The sequence below is a fragment of the Pinus tabuliformis genome, chromosome 8 (genome assembly GCF_031772625.1).
Source record: "Pinus tabuliformis cultivar Carrire ecotype Pingquan chromosome 8, CPIR1, whole genome shotgun sequence".
NCBI classification, from domain to species: domain Eukaryota; kingdom Viridiplantae; phylum Streptophyta; class Pinopsida; order Pinales; family Pinaceae; genus Pinus; species Pinus tabuliformis.
Genome location: NC_142294.1, coordinates 1,709,110,555 through 1,709,135,112, shown reverse-complemented (window position 1 = coordinate 1,709,135,112; position 24,558 = coordinate 1,709,110,555). Strand labels below are relative to the sequence as shown.

Here is a 24,558-nt window from a genome sequence, read left to right as displayed (position 1 = left end):
AAACACGTAGGAAAAAATGGATGTGGATTCCCTGAAACAATAGAAAACATGTCTTCATAAAAGTTCTTAACGCTGACCGGCTTATGGATGGACCATACCAAGCTATCATGAGTGCCTGTCCTGGAGACCCCCAAGCATGTAAGTCGCTCCTTTGCCGACAGCCATAAAGGAAGCTTCTGTCGAGGCAGATGAAGCTCCTCGCCGTCCTTCCAGATCGGTGAGGCACCTGACCACGCCTTGATCAGCTTGTCCCACGTAAAGATCCCCAGCCTATGAAATTCATGCAGCAGCGGATGAGGAAATGAGAAACCCTTGCCAGATAAAATGGAGTTGAAGGCAATAAAAATATTAGATCCAGAATATAGAGTCCAGCAGAATTTTCTCATGAAAAAAGGTTGAACTTTGCGTAAGCTTTTCCATATCAACGAGCCATTTCTGGTTCCCAAGGTCCGCTTTCTGTACCAGAATTCTACAGATTTTCCTTTGAGATATTTTGTCTTTATGAGATTACGCCACGGCCCGTCCCCAAATACGCCTCTGTGGAGAGATTTGCAGAGCAGTGCGTTTCCAAAGGAGCGAATGTTTTTCAGGCCCCATCCACCCCTACATTTTGGAGCAGCGATGGACGCTATCTTAACGAGATGGATTTTACTCTGATATGCATGACCTCCCCAAAGAAAGTTAGCAATCAACCTGTTCATCTGCTTAATAATACTACTAGGAAGATAGAAAATATGAGCCCAATAGACTGATAATTGACAGAGGACTGACTGTGCTAATATAAGCCTGCCAGCAAGTGAGAGGAATTTGAATTCCCATTGGGCAATCTTCTTGTAGAATCTGTCCAGTAGCCATTGTCAGTCCCTGATAGTATGTCCTTTAGCCTTTAATGGAAAACCCAGGTATTTGAATCCGTGCTGTAGCGAATTTGGAGCTATACCCAACAGGTCCGAAATCCATTTGACAGTATCCAACTTCACATCATTATGGAAAAGGAAGGATTTTTCCTTGTTAATGATCAGGCCGGTGGCCCTCTGAAATCTTGAGAGAATGTCGTTTATGCAGGTCCAGGAAGCCCTACAGAGCATAGCAAGGATGAGAATATCATCAACGAAAAGACTATGAGAGATGGAGATGTTCTTGCAGATTTTAACTGGAAGGCATCTCTTCTCCGCAACAGCTTTGTTGATCTGACTACTAAGAGAATTCATCACCAGAATGAACAGCAGTGGAGAAAGGGGACATCCCTGGCGAAGACCCCTCTCAGCTTGAAAAAATACAGAAGGAATGCCATTCACGATCACCGAGTATTTAACATTCTCCACACAAGACATGACCCAATTAACCCCTTGGGATTTAAGTCCAATTTTTGCTAACAGGATTCTCAAAAAACCCCAATCGACACAATCATAAGCCTTTTGCAAGTCGATTTTGAGGATTGCAGCGTCCATATTCTTCGATATAATTTTAAAGAGGCTTTCTTGGGTCATGGCAACCGCATCCAAGATTAATCTGCCCTTTAAAAAAGCGTGCTGTTCTCTGGAAATATAGGAGGATAGAAGAGGCTTCATATGTTCTGCAACAATTTTGGAAATGATTTTGAACGTGATATTACATAATGAGATTAGCCGAAAGTCCTGAAAGGTATCAGCGCTATGTTTCTTTGGAATAAGCGCTATGAATGTAGATGTAGTTGCAGAGTGTATATTCCCAGCCATCCGGGAAGCATCCACCATACCCAGCAAATCCCGTTTGAAGAGATCAAAATAATGAAGGAAGAATTCTATTGGCCAGCCGTCAGGCCCCGGGCTTTTATCCTTCTTGAAGGATTTCATGGCCTTTAGAAGTTCATCTTCAGAGATGGGCCTTATGAAGTCTTCATTTGCAGCATCATTAAACATATCTGGCATATGCTCAATACCCCACATGGCATCCTGGAAAGCAATCTCCCTTCTTCTGTACTGGTTTTGGAAGAATCAAACTGCCTCCGCCGTGATTTGGTCCTATGATAAGAGATTGTTCCCCCGATCATCTCTGATTCTCCAGATAGAGTTTTTTTCTCTTCTTGCATTGGCAAACTTGTGAAAAAAATTTGTGTTCCTATCTCCTGCTTTGAGCCAGATGGCTCTGCTCTTGAGGCGCCATGATTCCTCCTCTTTTAGGAGGATCATATTTTTCCTTTTTTCTAGCTTTCTAATCTTGTTTTTCATGTCAAAAGAGAGGTGATTGGGGTCGACCTGCTCCCAGAGGCTATCCAGTTCCCTGCGAATGCATATGAGTTCCTCTTTATCCGATCTTTTCTTATTTTTTTGCCAGTTTTTCGAAACTTCTTTCAACCTCTTTAGCTTTTCACAGAAAGGCATGAATGGAGCCAGATCAGATTCTTGTATGAGCTTCCAATTCTCTATTATGATTTCGTTGAAGGATTGATCCTCCAAGAATATCTTGTTGAATTTAAAAGAGTATCCCGCTCTATAACTGTTCCCATGCCAGGTTAGGGAGATAGGCCTGTGATCCGAAGAGTGGTCTTTTCCGACTGTTACAACAGCCATACCCATAAATCCAATAACACTGGCATGTATAATAACTCTGTCAATCCTCTTAGCTGCATATGCTTTCCCGGTTCTACAATTGTCCCAAGTCGGAAACATTCTGTCAAGAGCAATATCCGATAAGTCCCTGTAGAGAAGCTCTTTCTTTATTCTCTCTGCCAGAGGGTCGAAATTCCTGCAGTTCCCCCAGCATTCATTAGAATTGAGAGTCAAGTTAAAATCGCCAGCTATTAGCAGCGAATCAATCTCTAGAATGTGTGAGTCAAAAAGTTTTTCCCAAAAGGCCAATCTGTTTTTGTATGGAGCATAGATGTTCAGCGTGTTGAGAGAGCAAGTTTGTCCTCTGATTGAAGCATGTATTAAGATTCTAGCAATGCATTTAAATGCTTTAGCCTTGATCCATACTGGACCCCACAGAACCGCCAGGCCACCCGATTGATCGTTTTCTTCCGTGGCCACCATATGCCACGCAGGGAACATTTTTTTAAAATATACTATAGATGCAAAGCTGGGATGCATGGTCTCCTGGATGAAAATGATCTTCGGATGGGCCGAGTAGAATACATCCTTTAGCGTGTTAAATTTAGGGGCTGTGCCCAATCCCCTTATGTTCATTGAGATAAGGAAAGTCATTTTGATGCTTCACCGGCGTCGTATGCTCTAAGGGGCCGAAATTCAGGTGAATCCAGAACTGGAACTTCCACTAGAGAAAAATTTCTCACATCTTGTTCAGAAGTTACAGTCCTCCCTCTAAAATGGCGAGTACCCCCCTTGGATTTCTTCTTGACAGTGATGTTTTTAGCAGATTGGGGACTGATGAATGGATTGGGCGAGCTGGACGGCTTGTGAATGGTAAGCGGTTCAAGTACCAGTGAGTTCCTATTAAGGAGGCCGTCTATATCACTCTCAAAATTATTTTCCAAAGAATCTGGGGAAGCATTACCCGGGGAGCGGGCACGATGAGGGTCAAAATCATGGGGCCGGATAGGTTCCTTTCCCTTCAAATCACCATGACAAAGATTAACCGGAGACGGAGAGGAGGATGAAATCTGTATAGGGAGAGAGCCTACGACAAGGTCTGATTTATTCATATCAGGTGGAGGAGGAACTGGAGTGTCCTCACGTGGTTCAGGAATTTGAGAGCATAAAGGTGGCGAGGTGATTGAATCTATGCGGACTTGTGAATCTCTATAGGAGCAGAGGGGATCAGGTACAGAAGGAGGATCTGAAGACTGGGAATTTTTTCCCATGTTTTGTGCTTGACGCGACTGATGTTGCATTCCAGAGACCCAAATACCGGCTTCCTAGGAAAACTCAGACTCAGAATGTCTGGCCCGTCTGATATTTGATTTCCTGTTCTTATGAAGTAATCGGCGGCTACAGTTCCTGATCAAGTGGCACGTCTTATGACAAAAGGAGCATCTAAAGGGGATACCCCAAAAATCTAGTCTTTGTAGGATTTTGCTATCTCCCCATGCGATCTCTAAGTGATCTGGATAACCGCCTTTGTATGGCTTTTCGATAAGGACCCAGGCGACTCTCTTATCAGTCTCTCCTCTACACCAGGGATCAACATAGACAAACCTGCCTATCGAGTTCCCTATTTTTGATAGAGATTCTTCCGTCCATAGCTCCAAGGGAAGATTTGGAAGCTTCACCCAGATCAGGCAGTTTGAAGGAGTGTTCTTTAAGGGGTCAAAACCTATATACCAACGTGATAGTGCTAGGAAACTTCTTCCATAGACCCAAGGATTTTTGAAAATGATCTCCACGTCAGACTCTTTCAGAAAATGGAAGGAATACCAATCCTTCATTAGGCGGGAGATGATTGGGGTATACCCAATGAGGGGAGCCCATTTTACCGATAGCCATTTACGCATGTCCTGATCCTCCATCTCAGGAAATTGCCATTTCCCTACCAGCGACAGTTTCTTTAGGCTATCGATTCTTTCTGTGAGGGTGGACCCATCTACACATATGGCTTTTGGAGAAGGGTCGGTCTTGACAGGATTCCTATCCTTGGTAAAGAAGGAAGAAGGGGATACAGCTATATTGGAGGAGACCTTATTTGGCTTATGTGATCCTCTGCAAGCTGGCTTTATGATCATATCCTCCACTGTAGCTTGCCAGCCTGTAGTAGTAGAATGATTGTACCGATCCTCCTCAGCTTGTATAGCTGCCTGTACCAGCGCTCGCGTGGCTGAAGAGTCCGAGTCATCCATTTCAGATAATGGGATTGAAGGGGTACCCAATGGCAGTGTTGTCGCTGTCAGCCACTTGTGCCATAAACGGCGATCATACTCCTAATTACTTCCTTCCTTAAAACTACCCCGTTTTTAAAAAAACCTGGAGGAGACGGCCATAGCAGAAAGGACTGTTCTTGATAGAGGAAACTGAGAGAAGACAGACCCGAAGTGAAAGCTTTTAATAGAGAATGTCAGAGCAGTCAGAATCAAAGATTACAATTCAGACAAAAGGATATCTCGGAATATGGAGAAATAAAGGATTGAGAGAGATGAGGACATAGGATCAATACGGAGGAAGACTCCAGAGTGGGGGAAAGGTGGCATAATTCAGCATAAAAGGACTACTCTTTCCCCAAGACTGCTTAACATCCTTAAATGGAAGAGATCATACGTACTAGGTGGAGTGTGAGAATAAGAGATAGAATAAAGGCCATAAAAGTTGGGAAGGACCCTAGAAAATTCAAAATTTTCAGGTGGCCGGAGAGATGAGGAAAAAACCAGGATTTTCACTGGTTTTTAGGCATCCCTTGAAGCTACCTTTCAGATGGGGGAAAGCGGTTTTGTAGGGGAATGGTCCTGGCAATCTACACAGCAGCAAACGAGCTGGAATACACACCACCACCTCCCAATTCTGATACGAATATCAGTACACGGACTATAGAAGACAAAAGAGTTCTTTATCTTAAAGAAAATAGATTTCAGCATTTTATAAACATAATCAGAACTGTCACCTTGCCTAAAGAGAAACCAGAAGCTTAACACAAAAAACTACTGAAAATCATCGTCAAAGATTTTTGCCTTATAAAACTAAGAAGCAGATAAGGGAGGATGATAAAAACTGACCTTTTCATGCGTTGCCGGAACAAGCGGGAGAGAGAGCGTCTTTTGTCATAACCATCTTCGTCAAAACATCACAGCGGACCAAGAACAGTTCAGCTTGGAGATTTATAGAAATCCACAACCAGCACTCCAGAAAAACAAACAGACAGAGAATGAAACCATTCAATATCTTTGATTTATGCAACCTAGACCCCAGAAAATGCATTCGCCTGATAGGAATCAGTTATGGCCACCTTCTCGGAACAGAGAGAGTTGTCTTATATAAAAAACTCAAGGCCTGATGCGAATGGAGGAAGAGGAAAACTACAGCTAGACTATCAGTGTATTATTTATAACTAGAGGCTGTGAAGACAAAGATAAACCCAGATGGCCTTCTGCATGGGGAGAGCATCCTGTCTGCACTACGTGTCCAGGGAGATAAATTGCATGCGGTGAACCGCCCTTTCCAGCCAGGTGTCGCTGTAGGGAAAAAGACATTCCTTTGGTAGGCCGACCAAAGGATACTCCCCGCCTTCCTAAGATCAGAAACCAAAACCTAATGGAGTAATATACGCTGTCTGTCTCCGAAGATGGCGAGTGGTTGTAATCTACTGGACTCTGTCAGCGCTTGTTGTGACTCCGCTTCTCTCCCGTTTTCTGGCATCGCCTCTCCTCCAGCTCTCCAGCTATCTAATGCATACTTTGATATGTATCACTCCATATTTCATTAAAAACCTATGGAATAAGAAACCTATTTGAAATATTATAGCTAATGTGGTTGTGAGAGCACAAGTTGGGCCCTTGGTATATGTGGTAATTTAAACCTCATGCGGGCTGTTAAGGGTTAAGAAACATATTAATAAGAAATTATTTGAAATATGCCACCATTGGAAATTATTATAAAATTTTATTATTTAAAAAAAACATGGAATCATCAAATTTATTTGAAAATTTTATTTAAAAAATAAAATTTGATCTTTTAATCAAATAATAAATTGATTTTTTTTATTAAATTATTTTTTAATAAATATAAATAAATAATCAAAAGTATAAAATAATTATTAATTTTAATAAAATTAAATTTATATTAAAATAATTTAATTAATTAAATTTTTATATTGGTTAGTTTATTAAATTAATTTTTTTATTACCTTTATTTTTAATAGAAATAAATAAATAATCAAAATTATAAAATAAAATAATTACTTTTTAATAAAATTATATTTATATTAAAATAATTTAACTAATTAAAAATTTACATTGGTTAATTGAGTTTATTTCATATGATTGGGAGGAATGATTGAGGATGATTAACGTTAATTAAAATTAATATGATGTATTTAACTTTAATAAAGTAAGTGATTATTGTCTTCTCTATTTAAATTTAATTCCCACAAATAACATATTGAATTTATATTGAGTATATTATTATAATAATTTCGAGTCTAATTAATAATAATAATAATAAATTTATAGAAGTATACATTCTTTACCCTCTTTTAGATTCCTGATTTTTTTAATTAAAAAACATATATTCTTAATCATTATACAACTTTTAACCTTAACATCTTAAATTTGTACCTCTCCATATATCCACTATAAATATTTTCAAACAATTAAATAAATGATAAAAATGAGATAAATAATTTTCTTATTATCCTAAATTTATATCTCTCCATATATACACTATAAATATTTTCAAACTGATAAAAATGACTTAGAATGATTTTCTTACTATTGCGAGTTGAAACTTAAAATTATCGAGTTAAAACTTAATTATTCTTATTTAATCTTATATATTATATTTATTTATTATTATTTAATTTTATATATTATTTTTATTACTATTTATTTTTGTACATTATTCTAATTAATACATAAACTAAATAATAAATTGTGTTTATTACTATGTAATTTCGTATCACTTGATTTGGTTTATTACTATAATTTTATGAAAAAGTATGTTTTTAAATATGGTTTATTACTCTATAATATTAATTTTGAATACATATAGATATGGATTTTAAGGTTACAAAGGTGGTGAGTTCTAGAATGTTATGTTAGGTGGAGAATAAAGTCGAATTACTTTAAATATTGGAAAAGCACGTTTTCCATGACAACCTAAGTAATAAAATATGATGCGATTTTTTAAAGTTATTTAAATATAATTTATATTTATATTTAAATATAAAGATAACATATATAATTTTGCGTATATAATTTAACTTGTGTAAATTATTTGAAAAAAAATACTATTTTTTATTTATATTTAAATTTAAATTTAATGTAAAAACAAGAATTTAATTATTTTTAATGTAAAAATTGTTAATACAATTTTTTTATAATTAATGGATTTAATTTAATAGAATTTGATCCCCTCACATCTGCATGGTTGCAGAATACCCAACCCCAACCAAAGTTTTTAATGTCACCTTACCCCATATCACAAAAATAATGTATAATCATATATATTATATCATTTTTTTTAATTCGTTGTTGTGATTGAAATCCTTTTGATTGCACTAAACTATTAATTAATAATGATAAGGCATCATAAAAGCATAAGCAGCCTTCAAATTCAATGGTGAAAATATTTATAAATATGTTTAAAATTTTATCAATTATAAGGTTTTAATTTAATTTTTGTTACAAATATTAATGATAATAACTTATTAATATTAAGGAAATTTATAAAAAATTTCAGAGCGAAAAAAGCATAATTGTATTATATAAGATATATAATGAACAGATCGTATATTGACATGAAGTTTTTCATATGTGCTATTTGTAGCTGGAGTAATCTGTGCCAAAAATATCTAGATGAGATGGGAAGCATAATCCTAGCAAAAAGATAAGATTTCCAAGAAATCTTATAAATTATCTAATCATAATGTTATACATTTTCAATGTTAATAAATTAGTTCAGGTCTATTTTAAGTTTGGATTTATCAAATCTTCAAAGATCAAATTTTTTAAGCTGCAATTTTTTTTTAGTGCAAAATTTGAATAAAGATTTATACCTCGAGAGATTTGATCTAACGTTTGATAGATCTAGAGTTAAGATGAATCTAAGTTGTTTAAAAAAAATTATGTGTTGCATAGTTAAACTTAGAGACAAAATGACCTTTTAAAGAGCTTTTTTTTGTTAATTTTAACCAAAATATCGCAAAGAATTTTAGAAACTCGAGTTTAAGTTGTTTAATATGTAGAATTTGAGTACCCCATGGGTTTTTCAAGGTGTTGAATCCATTTTTGTATTTAAAAGCATATTTTAAACAACAAAAAATCACAAACTTGCTTGAAATTGTATCACTAGATTCTGGTCAAAAAGGTTATTTCGTCAATAAGTTAGACTACACACACACACACATAGAGAGAGAGAGAGAGAGAGATAAAAATATATCTGATGTACAAAAAAAATTACAACATGGAAGCCAAGAGGTTCCCTACAATTGATTCTAACTCTAGCCAAAGCCCCCACCTTCGGCTCAAGCGAGGTTGGCATAAGGATTCCCAGTTTTTGCTCAATCATTAGAAGATAAAGGAAGATATCATCTTGGAGAATAAGGATAATATTAAAATACTTTTACTTCCAAATTTAAGGATAAGTTGTGGAATGATAAGGAGTTAGATGGAAAGAGGAAGTTGAGGTATTATAAGGAGGTGATCAACCATGATCTTGCTAACCAGAATTATCTTTTTATCTTGACTAGTGCTAAGAAGAAAATGAACATTATTATTAATAACAATATTAAATAATAATAATAATATTTATTATTATTAATAACAATATTAATAATAATAACAATATTATTAATAATAATAATAATATTAATTAATATTAATTCAAATTATCATTAATAATAATAATTAATGATAATAATATTAATAATTACCATTAATATTAATAATAAATAATATTAAGTACAATTAATTTTAGTAATAAATAATAATAAATATTAATGATCAAACATTTATTATAAAAATTAAATATTATTACAATATCCTAAAGATTAATATTTTTAACACTAACTATGATTATTATAATATCATTATTACTAATTATTATTAAAATATAATTCTAATTTTTATTATCTATTATATTAATAATAATAATTAATAATATAAGTAATATTAACAATAACTATCATATTATATTAAAAGTAACTAATTATTAAAAGATTATTATTAAAAATAATAATAATAATAATAATAATAATTAATTAATTAAAATAATCTGTAACAGCTGACTCTCATCAATCAGATATTGAGAGCCGACTTTCATCTCATTTTACTCTCCTCATTACTATTTAATCGCTCAGCTAAGCTCTTTTTCTATCAAGCATTCAAGTTGTCTTGATGATGTATCCCAGTTGGGATTTGAAACGTTGGCAGAAAATGGTTCTTACTGTAGATTCTCCGGTAACTAAGTCGAAAGCAATAAACCACAGAGGTCTTAAATCCAGAAAATGAACATTGTGAAGATAAGAACTAATTCTCATGAGCTTCGAAGTGAAATCGGGTGTTGGTCAATTCCCAAAACACTTTGGGACGAAAGAGTTTGTCACCTTTGCGATACTAAGAGGGTTGAAGATGAAAAACACTTTCTCTTGGATTGCTCGGCTCTTACTCATATCCATTCTCATTTCCAAAACCTTTGCCACACTACCAACCTTCTTGACTTGTTAAGTCAGAAAAACTATAATGATTTAGGAACACTTCTCTCCCTTATTTTTTATCATAGAAATAAATTATTAAAGAGTCTCAATCAATCTATTACTTTATTAAGGTTCAATAGACCATATTGGTCTTAATGGACGTTAATCATTATCATCATCATCATCATTATCAACATAAGAATACCATTGACAAAACTATGGGTTGTCAAAACCCACAACCAAAAAACCGCAACAAAAGGTCAATTTTATTTTTATTTTAAATAATTTTAATTTTTTTTTTTATTGAAGAAAAATATTTACATAATAGGAAATTACAACATCTTTTCCACACTGGGCTAAAGAGGGTCTCTCAATCTAAAAAATAATATTAAGTCAAGAACTCATACATTATTTTATCATAATATTATATATTTTAATGTTGATCAAAAAAATATTAAATGTAGTTTAATTATTTTATATTTTATTTTATTTTTATCAGAATTTGATTATTTAATTTTTTTTTCATAAAATTGTAATTTTTTTGTACTGAGGGAGGTTGGAGCAGGAGGGGCCCTTTCTCTGCCCCGATGGAGAAATAGAGATGAAATTTTCCTAGGGGCTAGGAATCGATACAAATAATCAAGTAGAAGCTCTAGCTCTTTGGGAAAGAATGAACCTTTCAAAAGCAAAGGGAATTCGTCAACTCTGGATAATTGGAGATTCAATGCATCATTCAGAAATGTCGAAACTTCTCGAAAACAATTCTAGATCTCTCTCATCCCATCCTCCAGCCAATCAAGTCTCTAACTTGATGGTTTGACAATATTGAATTCTATCATGGAAAAAGCAAACTCAACCAGATGTCGAATGCTTAAGAAAATAAAGGAGCCTCTCTTGAACGAGGAGTATTAATCCTTGATCTAGGGACCCCCTCTTTCCATCACATCCCATGAATAAATCACTATGAAATAATTCACAAAGAGCAGTAACAAAGAGGGAGATAAGACGAGACAGAGTAATCATGTGAGGAGCTTAGATCGAGATCTGGACGACTATCAAAAATCCCACATTGTTTCTGCAAGACATAGCCTTACATGTTTACACCTGGGAGCCAGGGTCGGAATGATTCATGCAAACAAACAGTTGGCAGATGATAGAGTAGGCTTTAAATCCTCACTCTCATTTGAAGATGGTAGGTACCTTGAGCGCAATGTTTCACGCAAGGTGGAGCAGTCTCGTGGGTTCCAAAATGGTAATTCGGGAATTGAGCAAGCAAAGCAGGGACTTCGGCCTTCAATGTGCTCCCCTTTGCATTGATGGCAACATTCCCTATGGTAAGACTTATATAAGTGGCAAGTTGGAGGATAAATATGCACTGAAGATTTACAGAGTATTGGTCACTTGAATCATGGAAGCCTCAACAAGTAATGGAGGTCTTCCTGTAACGGAGGAACAAATGGAGGAAATAAAATCAGAACTTTCGTCTCTGGTCTCCAAGGTTAGTGAGAAAATCATATCTGAAGCACGGTCACACTTCGCATTGGTCTCTTGTCAATTGGATGATTTGTGTCAGGACATGCTCCATCTGCAGCTTATAGAGAAGACTTTGGTCACAAAGGTGGAAACACCCTCAGAGAAGGTGGAAGGCATTGAAGTGACCATTGGATGATTTGTGTGAGGACATGCTCCATCTGTAGCTTATAGAGAAGACTTTGGTCACAAAGGTGGAAACGCCCTCGGAGAAGGTGGAAGGCATTAAAGTGACCATTGAGACAGCCACTGTGAGTCTCCTCAAGGAAGTTTTCGGCCTACCTAAAGTATCTCATCCCTATGCACCAGAAGCTCCAGAAGAGAGGGAGAACCAAGGAAAAACTTCAACGCCTCTGCTTCAAATGGACATGGAGAAAAATGAACTAGTTGATTGCCCAAGAAATCTAAACATGGGAAGCAAGTTGTTTTTAGATTCAATCATGCACAATTTTGAATGTTTTTCTTTTATGTAGAAATTGGTGGTGTTTTTTTGGAGGGCATATAAGGTTAACTATGTAAAAATCCTCAGAAAATCAAGACAGGGTAAGAATAGAATAAGAACTGAACAGTTTTGGGAATTTGATGAAGACAAATAAATTCTGGATGTAAAAAGGAGTTGGCTTGTTTCCCAGTTGACCAATAGCAACTTACCCATTTCTTTAAAAAACAAAAATTGCAAATTTTTTTGTTATTTAAATTGTATTTTTATATATAAATAAATTTAATCCTTTAAAAAATTGGTAGATTCAAATTTATAAATCTTACGAAATTTAGAGAAAAAAAGATAAAAGAAAGAGAGAGTAGAGTTAGGCTAAACATTCTTATCCCTGTCGTAGGCCAGGGATAATGCATTCAGGTTTTGGTGAAACACATATTAATTTGGTTTGACCAAAAAAATTGCAAAATTTCTATAGTTGAACATTACAAATTGGAATTTATTATTTTTATTTCTAATAGAATTTAGGAGATATACTTTGAAGAAATTGTTATATTAGTTTCCATGAAAAGTGTTTGAAGAAATTCCTATTAAATGGTTTAATGATTCATTGCATACAAATTGTTTTATGAATGAAAATGTTGTTTTATGGATGGGGATATTATTGTTGTAGCTAACATATGTAGAATTTGAGTACCCCATGGGTTTTTCAAGGTGTTGAATCCATTTATGCATTTAAAAACATATTTTAAACAAAAAAAAAATCACAAACTTGCTTGAAATTGTATCGCTAGATTCTGGTGAAAAACGTTATTTCGTCAATAAGTTATACTACACACACATACATAGATATATATATATATATATATAGAGAGAGAGAGAGAGAGAGAGAGAGAGAGAGAGAGAGAGAGAGAGAGAGCGCAATATAAAAATATATCTGATGTATAAGAAAAAAATTTACAACATGGAAGCCAAGAGGTTCCCCAAAATTGATTCTAACTCTAGCCAAAGCCCCCACCTTCACCTCAAGCGAGGCTGGCATAAGGATTCCCAGTTTTTGCTCGACCATTAGGGATAAAGGAAGATAGCATCTTGGAGAATAAGGATAATATTAAAAATACTTTTACTTCTAAATTTAAGGATAAATTGTGGGATGATAAGGAGTTAGAGGAGAAGAGGAAGTTGAGGTATTATAAGGAGGTGATCAACCATGATCTTGCTAACCAGAATTATTTTTTTGTCTTGACTAGTGCTAAGAAGAAAATGAACATTGTGAAGATAATAACTGATTCTCATGAGCTTCGAAGTGAAATTGGGTGTTGGTCAATTCCCAAAACACTTTGGGACGAAAGATTTTGTCACCTTTGCGATACTAAGAGGGTTGAAGATGAAAAACACTTTCTCTTGGATTGCTCGGCTCTTACTCATATCCATTCTCATTTCCAAAACCTTTGTCACACTACCAACCTTCTTGACTTGTTAAGTCAGAAAAACAATAGTGATGTAGGAACACTTCTCTCCCTTATTTTTTATCATAGAAATAAATTATTAAAGAGTCTCAATTAATCTATTACTTTATTAAGGTTCAATAGACCATATTGGTCTTAATGGACGTTAATCATTATCATCATCCTCATCATCATCATTATCAACATGAGAATACCATTGACAAAACTATGGGTTGTCAAAACCTGGAACCTAAAAACCGCAACAAAAGGTCAATTTTATTTTTATTTTAAATAATTTGAGTTTATTTTTTTTATTAAGGAAAAATATTTACATAACAGGACATTACAACATCTCTTCCACACTGGGCTAAAGAGGGTCTCTCAATCCAAAAATAATATTAAGTCAAGAACTCATACATTATTTTATCATAATATTATATATTTTAATGTTGATAAAAAAAATATTAAAAATTATTTTTTATTTTATTTTATTTTTATCAGAATTTGATTATTTAATTTTTTCGTAAAATTGTAATTTTTTTGTACTGAGGGAGGTCAAAGCAGGAGGGGCCCTTTCTCTGCCCCGATGGAGAAATAGAGATGAAATTTTCCTAGGGGCTAGGAATTGATACAAATAATCAAGCACAAGCCCTAGCTCTTTGGAAAGGAATGAACCTTTCAAAAGCAAAGGGAATTCGTCAACTCTGGGTAATTGGAGATTCAATGCATCATTCCGAATTTTCGAAACTTCTCGATAACAGTTCTAGATCTCACTCATCCCATCCTCCAGCGGATCAAGTCTCTAACTTGATGGTTCGACAATATTGAATTCTATCATGTAAAAAGCGAACTCAACCAGATGGCAGATGCTTAAGAAAATAAAGGAGCCTCTCTTGAATGAGGAGTATTAATCCTCGATCCAAGGACCCCCTCTTTCCATCACATCCCATGAATAAATCACTATGGAATAATTCACAAAGAGCAGTAACGAAAAAGGAGATAAGATGGTATAGGATAATCATGTGAGGAGCTTAGCTCGAGATCTGGATGACTATCGAAATTCCCACATTGTTTATGCAGGACATAGCCTTACATGTTTACACCCGGGAACCAGGGTCAGAATGATTCATGCAAACAAACAGTTGGAAAACGACAAAGTAGGCATTAAATCCTCACTCTCATTTGAAGATGGTAGGTACCTTGAGCACAATGTATGTCATTAATCTTCACGCGAGGTTGAGCAATCTTGTGGGTTCCAAAATGGTAATTCGGGAATTGAGCAAGCAGAGAAGGGACTTCGGCCTTCAATGTGCTCCCCTTTGCATTGATGGCAACATTCCCTGTGGTAAGACTTATATAAGTGGCAAGTTGGAGGATAAATATGAAATGAAGATTTACAAAGTATTGGTCACCCGAATTATGGAAGCTTCAGCAAGTAATGGAGGTCTGCCTGCAACGGAGGAACAAATGGAGGAAATAAAATCAGAACTTTCGTCTCTGGTCTCCAAGGTTAGTGATAAAATCATATATGAAGCACGGTCACACTTCGCATTGGTCTCTCGTCAATTGGATGATTTGTTAAGGTTGGGAACCTTGACCATGGATGAATATGTGAAACGATTTACTTCCCTTTACGATATGTACCATATATGCAGGAAGAAAAGGCCAAGATTCAATGATTTATTAGTAGTCTACCCAAATTTATGAAGGAAAAGTTGGAATTTGATTACCCAAGAATAATGGATGATGCAGTACGAAAAACCCATATCTATTATCAGCAAATGAAACAAAATACTGAGGGATCTAAAAGAGGATTAGGCAGGAGGGGGAGGAATTTACCCCCAAGCAGACAGACAAAGACTACTAATGGAAGGAATATACAACAAAGACCCTTTGGTAAATTTCCAGGAAGCAGTCAAAGGTTCTAGCCTACACTGAGAATAGACAGTCGGAGGGGGTTAATAAACCTACTAATTATCAGCGGGTGAAATAGCCTCTGCAATGTTGGGGATGTGGAGAACCCCATTACTACAAAAATTGCATGCACAGGGCCATAACAGAACAACTTTCGAATATGCAAGAAGCTTCCACGGTTGGGGAAGTGGCAAGGAGTATGCCCAGAATTAATGTTGCTCTGGATGACCATCAAGCAGAGTACCATCCCACCATGATTAAGAGTGAAGGTATGATCGCTAATCAACCTGTCTCCGTTTTGTTTGATCTCGGTGCTAGCCTAAGCTATGTTTGCCCTAAAGTGGCAAAGAAATGTCATTTGCAAAGCAGTAAGTTTCAAAAAACTTGGTTAGTTCAATTAGCCACAGGGGCAAAGAGAATGGTAACTGCAAAAACATAACGTTGTCCTGTAAGAATTTCAGGACAACCAATTTATGTTGATCTTAATATACTCCCTTTGGGTTCGTACGATGTACTAATAGGGATGGATTGGTTGGAAGGACGTTTGTCCCTAGTTGATTGTAAGGATAAATTTGTAAGTTATCTCACTGAGTCGGGGCAGAGAAAGGAAATACAAGGAATCAAGAAAAATATTAAGTTACGTCCTATTATTGCTAGCCAACTGGGAAAATGCATTAGGAAGGGTTGTCAAATTTATGTTGTCCAAGTAGGATACACAAATTCTAAGAGTAAAATGACTTCCTTGGAAAATATTCCTGTCATTTAGGATTTTGTTGATGTGTTTCCTGAATCCATTCCTAGATTTCCACCTAAGCGTGATATTGATTTCACAATTGAATTGATCCCTAGTGCAGCGCTTGTTTCTAGAGCTCCTTACCGCATGAGCATCCCTAAGTTAACAGAACTCAAAATGCAGCTTCAGGAACTTCTGGATAAAGGTTACATTCACCCCAGTGTGTCCCCTTGGGGAGCCCCCGTACTGTTCGTACGGAACAAGGACAAAACCTTGAGGCTATGCATTGATTATCGTCAGCTAAATAAACTAAATATAAAAAATAAATACCCTTTACCACGTATTGACGATTTATTTGATCAAGTGCAGGGAGCTAGTGTATTCCCAAAAATTGATCTAAGGTCTAGTTACCACCAGATAAGGATAAAGGAAGAAGATATTTGTAAAAATGCATTTCGAACTCATTATGGTCATTATGAGTTCGTGGTATTTCCATTCGGCCTTACAAATTCCCCAGGGAATTTATGAGTCTGATGCACTGTAATTTTCAACCATATTTAGAAGTTTGTACTAATTTTTGACAACATATTAATTTACTCTAAGAATCAGGGGGGACATGAAAATAATTTGAGGATAGTGTTTCAAACTCTACCGGACAATCAGTTATATGCTAAGTATAGCAAGTGTGACTTTTTCAAAAGTCAAATACAGTGTCTTGGCCACATTATATCAGCAGAGGGAATAGCAGTGGATTCGAAAAATATTAAAACTATTATGGAATGGACCACCCTGAAGAATGTTGTTGATATTAGATCATTCTTGGGCTTAGCTGGTTACTACCATCGATTCATTGAAGGATTTTCGAAAATCAATTTTCCTATGACCTCATTACAGAAAAAGGGACGCACTTTCCGATGGACAGACGAATGTCAACAAATCTTTGAACGATTAAAACAATTCCTTACTACTGCACCCGTACTAAAAGTAGCAGACCCATCAAAATCTTTCATGGTTTGCACAGATGTAAGTAAGAAAGGTGTTGGCATAGTATTGACGCAGGAAGGGAAGGTTATAGCCTATGAATCACACAAATTGAAAGAATATAAGCAGCGATATTCTGCATACAATCTTGAATTAGCAGCAGTAATGCATGCGCTTAAAATGTGGTAACACTACCTATTGGGAAAGAAATTTTTGTTATTAATAGATCACAGCAGCCTTACAATTTTATTTAACCAATCCAGCTTAAATACTTGGCAAGGAAAATGTGTAGAAATTTTGAATAATATGACACATATTCAGAGAGATTATCCTGATTATACACTTATAAGCGGAACATGCATAATACATAACCTCCTCTACGTTGATCATCAATTTACAGAAGCAGAAACATTCACAGGCATACATAGAAGCATCAATCACACATAACAACATAGTATTTTCCCGGGGAAAGCATCTCGCTAAAAACCCCAACTATCTATATATTATAGTGATTGAATCATGTAACAATACATAGTACAATACTCCTCACAAGTACTCATTACTATCTCCTCATGCTACACACAATACAGCTCAGATTTGATCTCCAAATCTCCCTCGCTGCTTGCCTGCCTCCACAGCTCAATACCTGCTCAAGAATTGATGAGAATGGTTTACCAAACTCGTATTTGACCTGCAAATAATCACTCACACTGTGTTGGACATGAGCACAGGCTACAATTCTTGGTATTGGCCAATTCATTGGCATACTCAATCCCTTTGATTGTGCAAATCATCATGCACAGCTATAGTCACAACTGATAGCAATCTGATCCTCTAACACCTGTCCCTGTTGAACTGAACATGCACTGACATGCAACTAAGTTAACTGATGTATTATATAGTTGCATTATGAGTTAATAACTTGTGAATTAATTAATAATTAATTCACCCAACTCATCTCTAGTCCATTGATCAGTTAGACTAAATACAACTAGTTTAACAAAGCTAAACTGAACACAACTCCATCAACTGCACCTCCAGTCCACTAAACTCAGCTCACTTGAGTTCTAACTGAAGTCTTGCATGCAAATATTAGTCATCCCATAGGTAACCACGTATTTCCTTCAGGGATCTGCATGTACCACATCCTTAGCTCATCCTGAAGTGCTCCAAGAGAATAAGATCAAGTTTATAGTCCAAATATTATTATGAGACAATAATATTTGACTTTTCTATTTTTGACAGCCAGTCTAAAAATAGACTTTGATCACTCACACTGTGATCACTCACACTGTGGTCACCCACACTGTGATCACTCACACTGTGGTCACCCACACTGTGATCACCCACACTGTGATCACCCCTGCTGGGATCAAAAATAGAACTTGCCCCATAATTTGCCTGCGGGCCCACTTAGTGAAGGCGACTCTTTTCACTAAGCTCCATCATCTTGTTGCATTCTCAACAAGCATTTCTTGTTGCACACTTTTCAACAAAATGGACAACATTTTTGAGCGAATTTGACTTTGAAATGAAGCACCTTAAGGGGAAACAAAATCGAGTAGTCGACACATTAAGCATAAAATTACATTGTATCTATGAAGTTCAATTCAGTCAAGTACGTTCTAACCTCCTTGATATAATTAAGGAAGCATCTCTTAAGGACCCATAGTATACCTTCCTTTGGCAACAAGCATTTGAAGCTCAAGAGAAGGGGGAACAATCTGATTATGATATAAATCTAGATAAAAATTTAACCTTCAAAAACCGAATATATGTTCCTAATCAAAATTCTGTCAAAAAATTGATATTGGATGAATTTCATAGGAAACCTTATGTCGCCCACCTAGGGTACCATAAACTACTTTCTGCCATTAAAAAAAAAAAAAAAAGTTATTTCTAACCAGGTTTAAGGAAATATGTCACCAAGTACCTATCCAAATGTTTGGAGTGCCAGCTGGTGAAGTCGGAGCAACAACATCCCGCTGGACTATTCCAACCATTGCCCATTCCCTGAGTGGAAATGGGAGACAATCATCTATATTTCATCACCGGTTTACCTCACACTAAAAAGTAGCACAAATCAATTATGGTGGTGGTGGACAAGCTAAGCAAAACCGCTCATTTCATACGCGTAAAATCCAATTACAAAGCTGTGGAAATCGCAAACATATTTATGAGAGAAATTTTCCGAATGCACGGAATACCCAAAGTGGTAATTTCTGACGGGGATGTGAAATTTACATCCACATTTTGGAAAACACTCTTCTCTGGGTGAGGTACCCAGATTCAATTTAGTACCGCTTACTATCAACAAACGGATGGCCAAATGGAGCAAGTGAATCAAATTCTAGAGGATGTGCTAAGAATGTTTGTGATGCAACAACCACCTAAATGGGAAGACTACCTCCACCTAGTGGAGTTTACTTATAATAACGGATACCACAAATCATTGGGCATGAGCCCCTTTGGGGTGTTGTATGGAAGAAAGTGCGGGGTGCCCATAGATTGGAATAGTCCTGTCAACAAACTGACATTAGGTCCTGACATGTTAGCCGAAATGGAAGAGACAATTAAAAATGTCCGACAAAATCTAAAAGTTGCCCAAGATAGACAAAAGGTTTATGCAAATAAAAAAAAATCATATAAGGAATCCCAGTTGGTGCATCATGTGTACTTGAGAGTAATGCCTCGAAAAAACACTTTACAATGGAAGGGTTGTGCTAAGTTAGTACCCCGGTATTGTGGACCATTTCAAGTCTTGGAACGGATTGGACCTGTAGCATACAAACTTGCATTACCAAGCCATATCTGGGTCCACAATGTTTTCCATGTCTCCTTGTTAAAAAATATGTGTAAAACCCTCAGCATATAATTAACTGGGAAAATATACAGGTAATAAATTGATATAATAAATAACACATAATTTTTTTTGAAAGGCTTCTAACAGCAAATTGTAAAATGTGCAGGTCGAAACAGAAGGAGAGTTTCTGGCAAAACCTCTTGATATTCTCGATCGGAGAGAAACCACCTTGCGGTAATGAACCATCACCCAGGTTAAAGTGCAGTGGAAGCACTTTGGCCTGAAAGAGGCTACCTAGGAAGAAGAGGAATTTATGCGGAAAGCTTATCCGACACTATTTTCTTAATCAAAAAGAACACCAGGGACAGTGTTCCTCGCAAGGGGGGGAAGATGTAACACCCCACACTGCATGAACATTTACTTTGGTTACCAAGTTTTACTTATTACTTTAGCTTTTACTTTGTTTGACATAGAATGTTAAAGAACTAAGGCTAGGAGGCCATGACATATTTTGTTACTTGATTAATGAATAATTAAGAGTTAAAGTATTTTGACAAGAACTGAAAGAAATAGTTGTTAACCTCCTGAGACAGTTAAAAACAACTGGTCATCTGCTTCCTCAAAAGAGGAAGGGAAGAAAGGCCTGGGGATTGGAATAAATTGAGCAGATGGGAAAGGGAGCAAAAACCATGTTACCCAGATTTCCTTGAGCTGGGTGAAATAAACTAGTCGTAAATTGTTGAGGATAGTCTGAAAGGTATGTGACTTGAGGCTGGACTGTGGATCCCTAATGCCCAAGCTACCTGACTGCAACAGACTTATTCTACTATCGGGAGAAGGAAGAGCTCGGGACGTAATTTCCAGACTTGTTGCTGCGTAGTGAGACCTTCCTAAAAAAGGAAAGAACTTACGCATTTACCAAGAAGAGAACAAATAAGTAAACAAACTCTTTATTTATTAATTGTTAAAGAAAATGATTCCACAATGATGGAGAGATAACTCTAGGGACTGCTTACTAGTTGATTATTGTATGTTTTATATATCTTAAATTAGTAATAGTTGGATGTCTACAAATTTATCACTGGTATGAAAATAGAATAAACTTATACATGAAAGTAAAGAAGAAGTTGTGTAAAAAATTAGGAAAATACTCCATAGCACAAATAAATGAAAAGTATTTTTTGTAATAAAGTTTCTAAACCAAGAACTGTGCATGATACATTTGAAATATTCAATATGTTAACCAAGAATAGCATAAACGTTGAGATAGAGCAATGCTATTAACTTATACATGCGCGAACCCTCTGTAGGCCTTACGCCTTTTAAATAAGTAATTATCCTAAACAAAACGCTAGCATAATCCCTTTCTGATAATCGCAAATAGAGAAGCAAAAACTTCACATGTAGAAACAGTTAATATCTAAATTGTTGACTATAAGAAAAGAAAGATCATTATCAATTGCAAGGACTCGACATAACTCTCGCTCGATTCCAAGAAGGAAAACCATGAGTTCACACAACCCATAATATATATCATCCTTTAAGCAACAGAAATAGTAAAGTCATAATCAAGCTTGATAGAATCCAATGTGTTATGCTCTTAACCTGCAAAATAATACCCAAACACAGAATATGCGAAGAAAGAGATACCCAAAACACAGAATAGCAATGATTTTATTATTCAGAGAGAAATGTTCACATGCCTCTTCGAGGGGGCAACCTCCAATAGAGCAGAGCTCGATTACAAAAATAAGACACTATGCTCCTCGCAAGGAGTCTCTATCCTTTATATATGACTCATACATGCAATACCACGGGCCAATACCGTGGGTTTTATTAATACCATATATCTAATACTACGGCCCATTTGCAACTAACTGTGGTCCCGTCATTAATTGCGGGTTAACCACTTACAAATATTAATATGGGCTTTATTGACTCTTGACTATGACGTGATCCCATGACATAAATAAGGGGGTTAGGGTGGGACCCTAACATGCCCTCCCCCTTAAGACTAGCCTTGTCCTCAAGGCTGAAGCTGCGGAAACTGCTGAAGAATAGTGGCTGGTTCCCAAGTTACATCTTCCAGAGAGGTGTCTTTCCATTTGACGAGGACTTCCTTAATCATGCGGCCGTGCAGGTGCTTGTCTCGTGTATCTAGAACCTGTTCGGGTTGAAGCCAGATTGACCCTTCTTCGTCCAATTCAGGTAGACTGGTTTGAACTCGGAAATTGTTCCCAATCACTTTCTTGAGGCACGATACATGGAAAACTGGATGGATTTTTGCCGTAGGTGGCAAAGCCAACTTGTAAGCCACTTCTCCAATGCACTGAAGTACTTGGAATGGTCCGTAGAATTTTGGAGAGAGCTTTTGACAACCCTTGTCTTTGAGTGATGTTTGCTTATATGGTTGCAGCCTCAAAAAGACCTGATCCCCTTCTTGAAATTGGCGCTCTGAGCGATGTTGGTCGGCCTGTTGCTTCATGCGGTTCTGAGCTTGATGAAGATTCTCTCTAAGATGGGCGAGCATGGTTGCGCGATGTTGTAGGAGTTGATCTACTGCTTGTACTTTGGAGCACCCCTTGAGATAAGAAGTAGGGGAAGGTGGAATTTGACCATAGACTGCTTCATAGGGAGTCATTTTGGTGGTGGCATGATAGTTGGTGTTATACCACCATTCAGCCAGAGGTAACCACTGTACCCAAAGGTGTTGCTTTTCTGAAGTGAAACACCTAAGGTAGGTTTCTAGACATTTGTTGACGGCTTCGGTTTGACCATCTGTTTGCAGATGATATGAAGTACTGAGTTTGAGTTGAGTGCCTTGTATTCTGAAGAGTTCCTGCCAAAAATTACTGGTGAAGATCGGGTCGCGGTCAGACACAATAGAAGTGGGCATGCCATGCAATTTGAAGATCTGATCCATGAAAGATTGAGCAACCAAAGTTGGTGTAAACGGGTGGGGTAGGGCGCAGAAATGAGCGTACTTCGACAGTCGGTCCACAACCACCATGATGACTGACTTGTTCCCTGACTTTGGAAGACCTGTAATGAAATCCATAGAAACCTCCGTCCAAATTGATGCCGGAATGGGCAATGGTTGTAATGAGCCTGGTGTGTTGACTGTTTCCCCTTTGTGGCGTTGACAGACATCACATTCGGCTACGAAAGTAAGGATGTCCTGTTTCATGCCTGTCCAAAAAAATGATCTTCTGGTGCGAGCATACGTCTTCTAAAAGCCCGAATGTCCTGCAATGGGAGATGAGTGCAATTCTGCCAAAATGCGACTTTTGAGGGTGGATGTTGGTGATATTACAACTCTGTCCTTATAGCGAAGAATATCATTCTGCCACGAGTAGCCCTTGCTGGAATTAGGATCTACCTGCAATTGAGAAATGAGTTGGGAGAGCCCGGGGTGTGAAAACCATTCCCTGCGAGCCTCTTCAATCCAGTCTGGAATGGGGAGGGAAATTGCGAGAAGAGTACTTTCCTCCTCAAATTGGCAAGATAATGCATCTGCTACACTGTTGTCTTTCCCTTTCTTGTAAATGATCTCATAATCATATCCCAGCATTTTGGCTAACCATTTATTTTGTTGTGGGGAGGATAGGCGTTTCTCCAAAAAATATTTAAGACTGTGATGATCTGTGCGGATTTGGAAACGTCGCCCCAATAAGTAAGGTCGCCAGGTCTCGACTGCATGTAAGATGGCCATCATTTCCTTCTCGTAGGTAGATTGGCCCAGATTCCTCCCACTGAGTTGTTGGCTTGTGAAGGCCAATGGTCGCCCTTCCTGCATTAAGACCGCCCCAATACCTGTACCCGAAGCATCACATTCAATGACAAAGGATTTGGTGAAATCAGGTAGTGCTAAGACTGGAGTGGAACACATGGCGTTTTTGAGAGCGGTAAATGCCTGTTGTGCTTCCTCGTTCCAGAAGAAGGAATTTTTCTTTAGGAGTTGAGTGAGGGGCTTCGCTATGCAGCCATAGTTGCGGACAAATTTACGATAATAGCCTGTGAGACCCAAAAATCCTCTCAAGCTCTTCAAGGTCTTAGGTTGAGGCCATTCTTGCATTGCTTGGATCTTTTTGGGGTCCACCTTGACACCTTCATGCCCCACAATGTGGCCCAAATACTCAACTTCTTCCATGCCAAACGAACACTTAGACATCTTGACAAATAATTTATGCTTGCGGAGCAGTTGCAAGAGTAGATCTACATGCTGAAGATGTGCCGCCCAAGTGCCACTATAGATGAGGATGTCATCGAAGAAGACAAGGACAAATTTTCTGAGATATGGTTTGAGAATGTGATTCATAAGGCTCTGAAAAGTAGAGGGGGCATTACAGAGACCAAATGGCATGACCAGGAACTCATAATGGCCTTCATGAGTTCTGAAAGCCGTCTTGGGAATGTCGACTTCCTTCATGCGAATTTG

At 36.9% G+C, this 24,558-nt stretch overlaps 1 protein-coding gene across 1 annotated transcript; it reads right to left on the bottom strand.

The window, feature by feature from the left end:
- Positions 1–2,003: 2,003 nt before the first annotated feature.
- On the bottom strand, positions 2,004–3,014 carry LOC149242844 (uncharacterized). The gene has a single exon (XM_089371038.1). The coding sequence runs from the start codon at positions 3,012–3,014 to the stop codon at positions 2,004–2,006; it is 1,011 nt and encodes a 336-aa protein (XP_089227164.1).
- Between the last annotated feature and the right edge of the window lie 21,544 nt (positions 3,015–24,558).

What these genes read in the sequence shown, in the direction of transcription:
- LOC149242844 (XM_089371038.1), bottom strand. Translation starts at nt 3,014, where the DNA reads ATGGTGGCCACGGAAGAAAACGATCAATCGGGTGGCCTGGCGGTTCTG.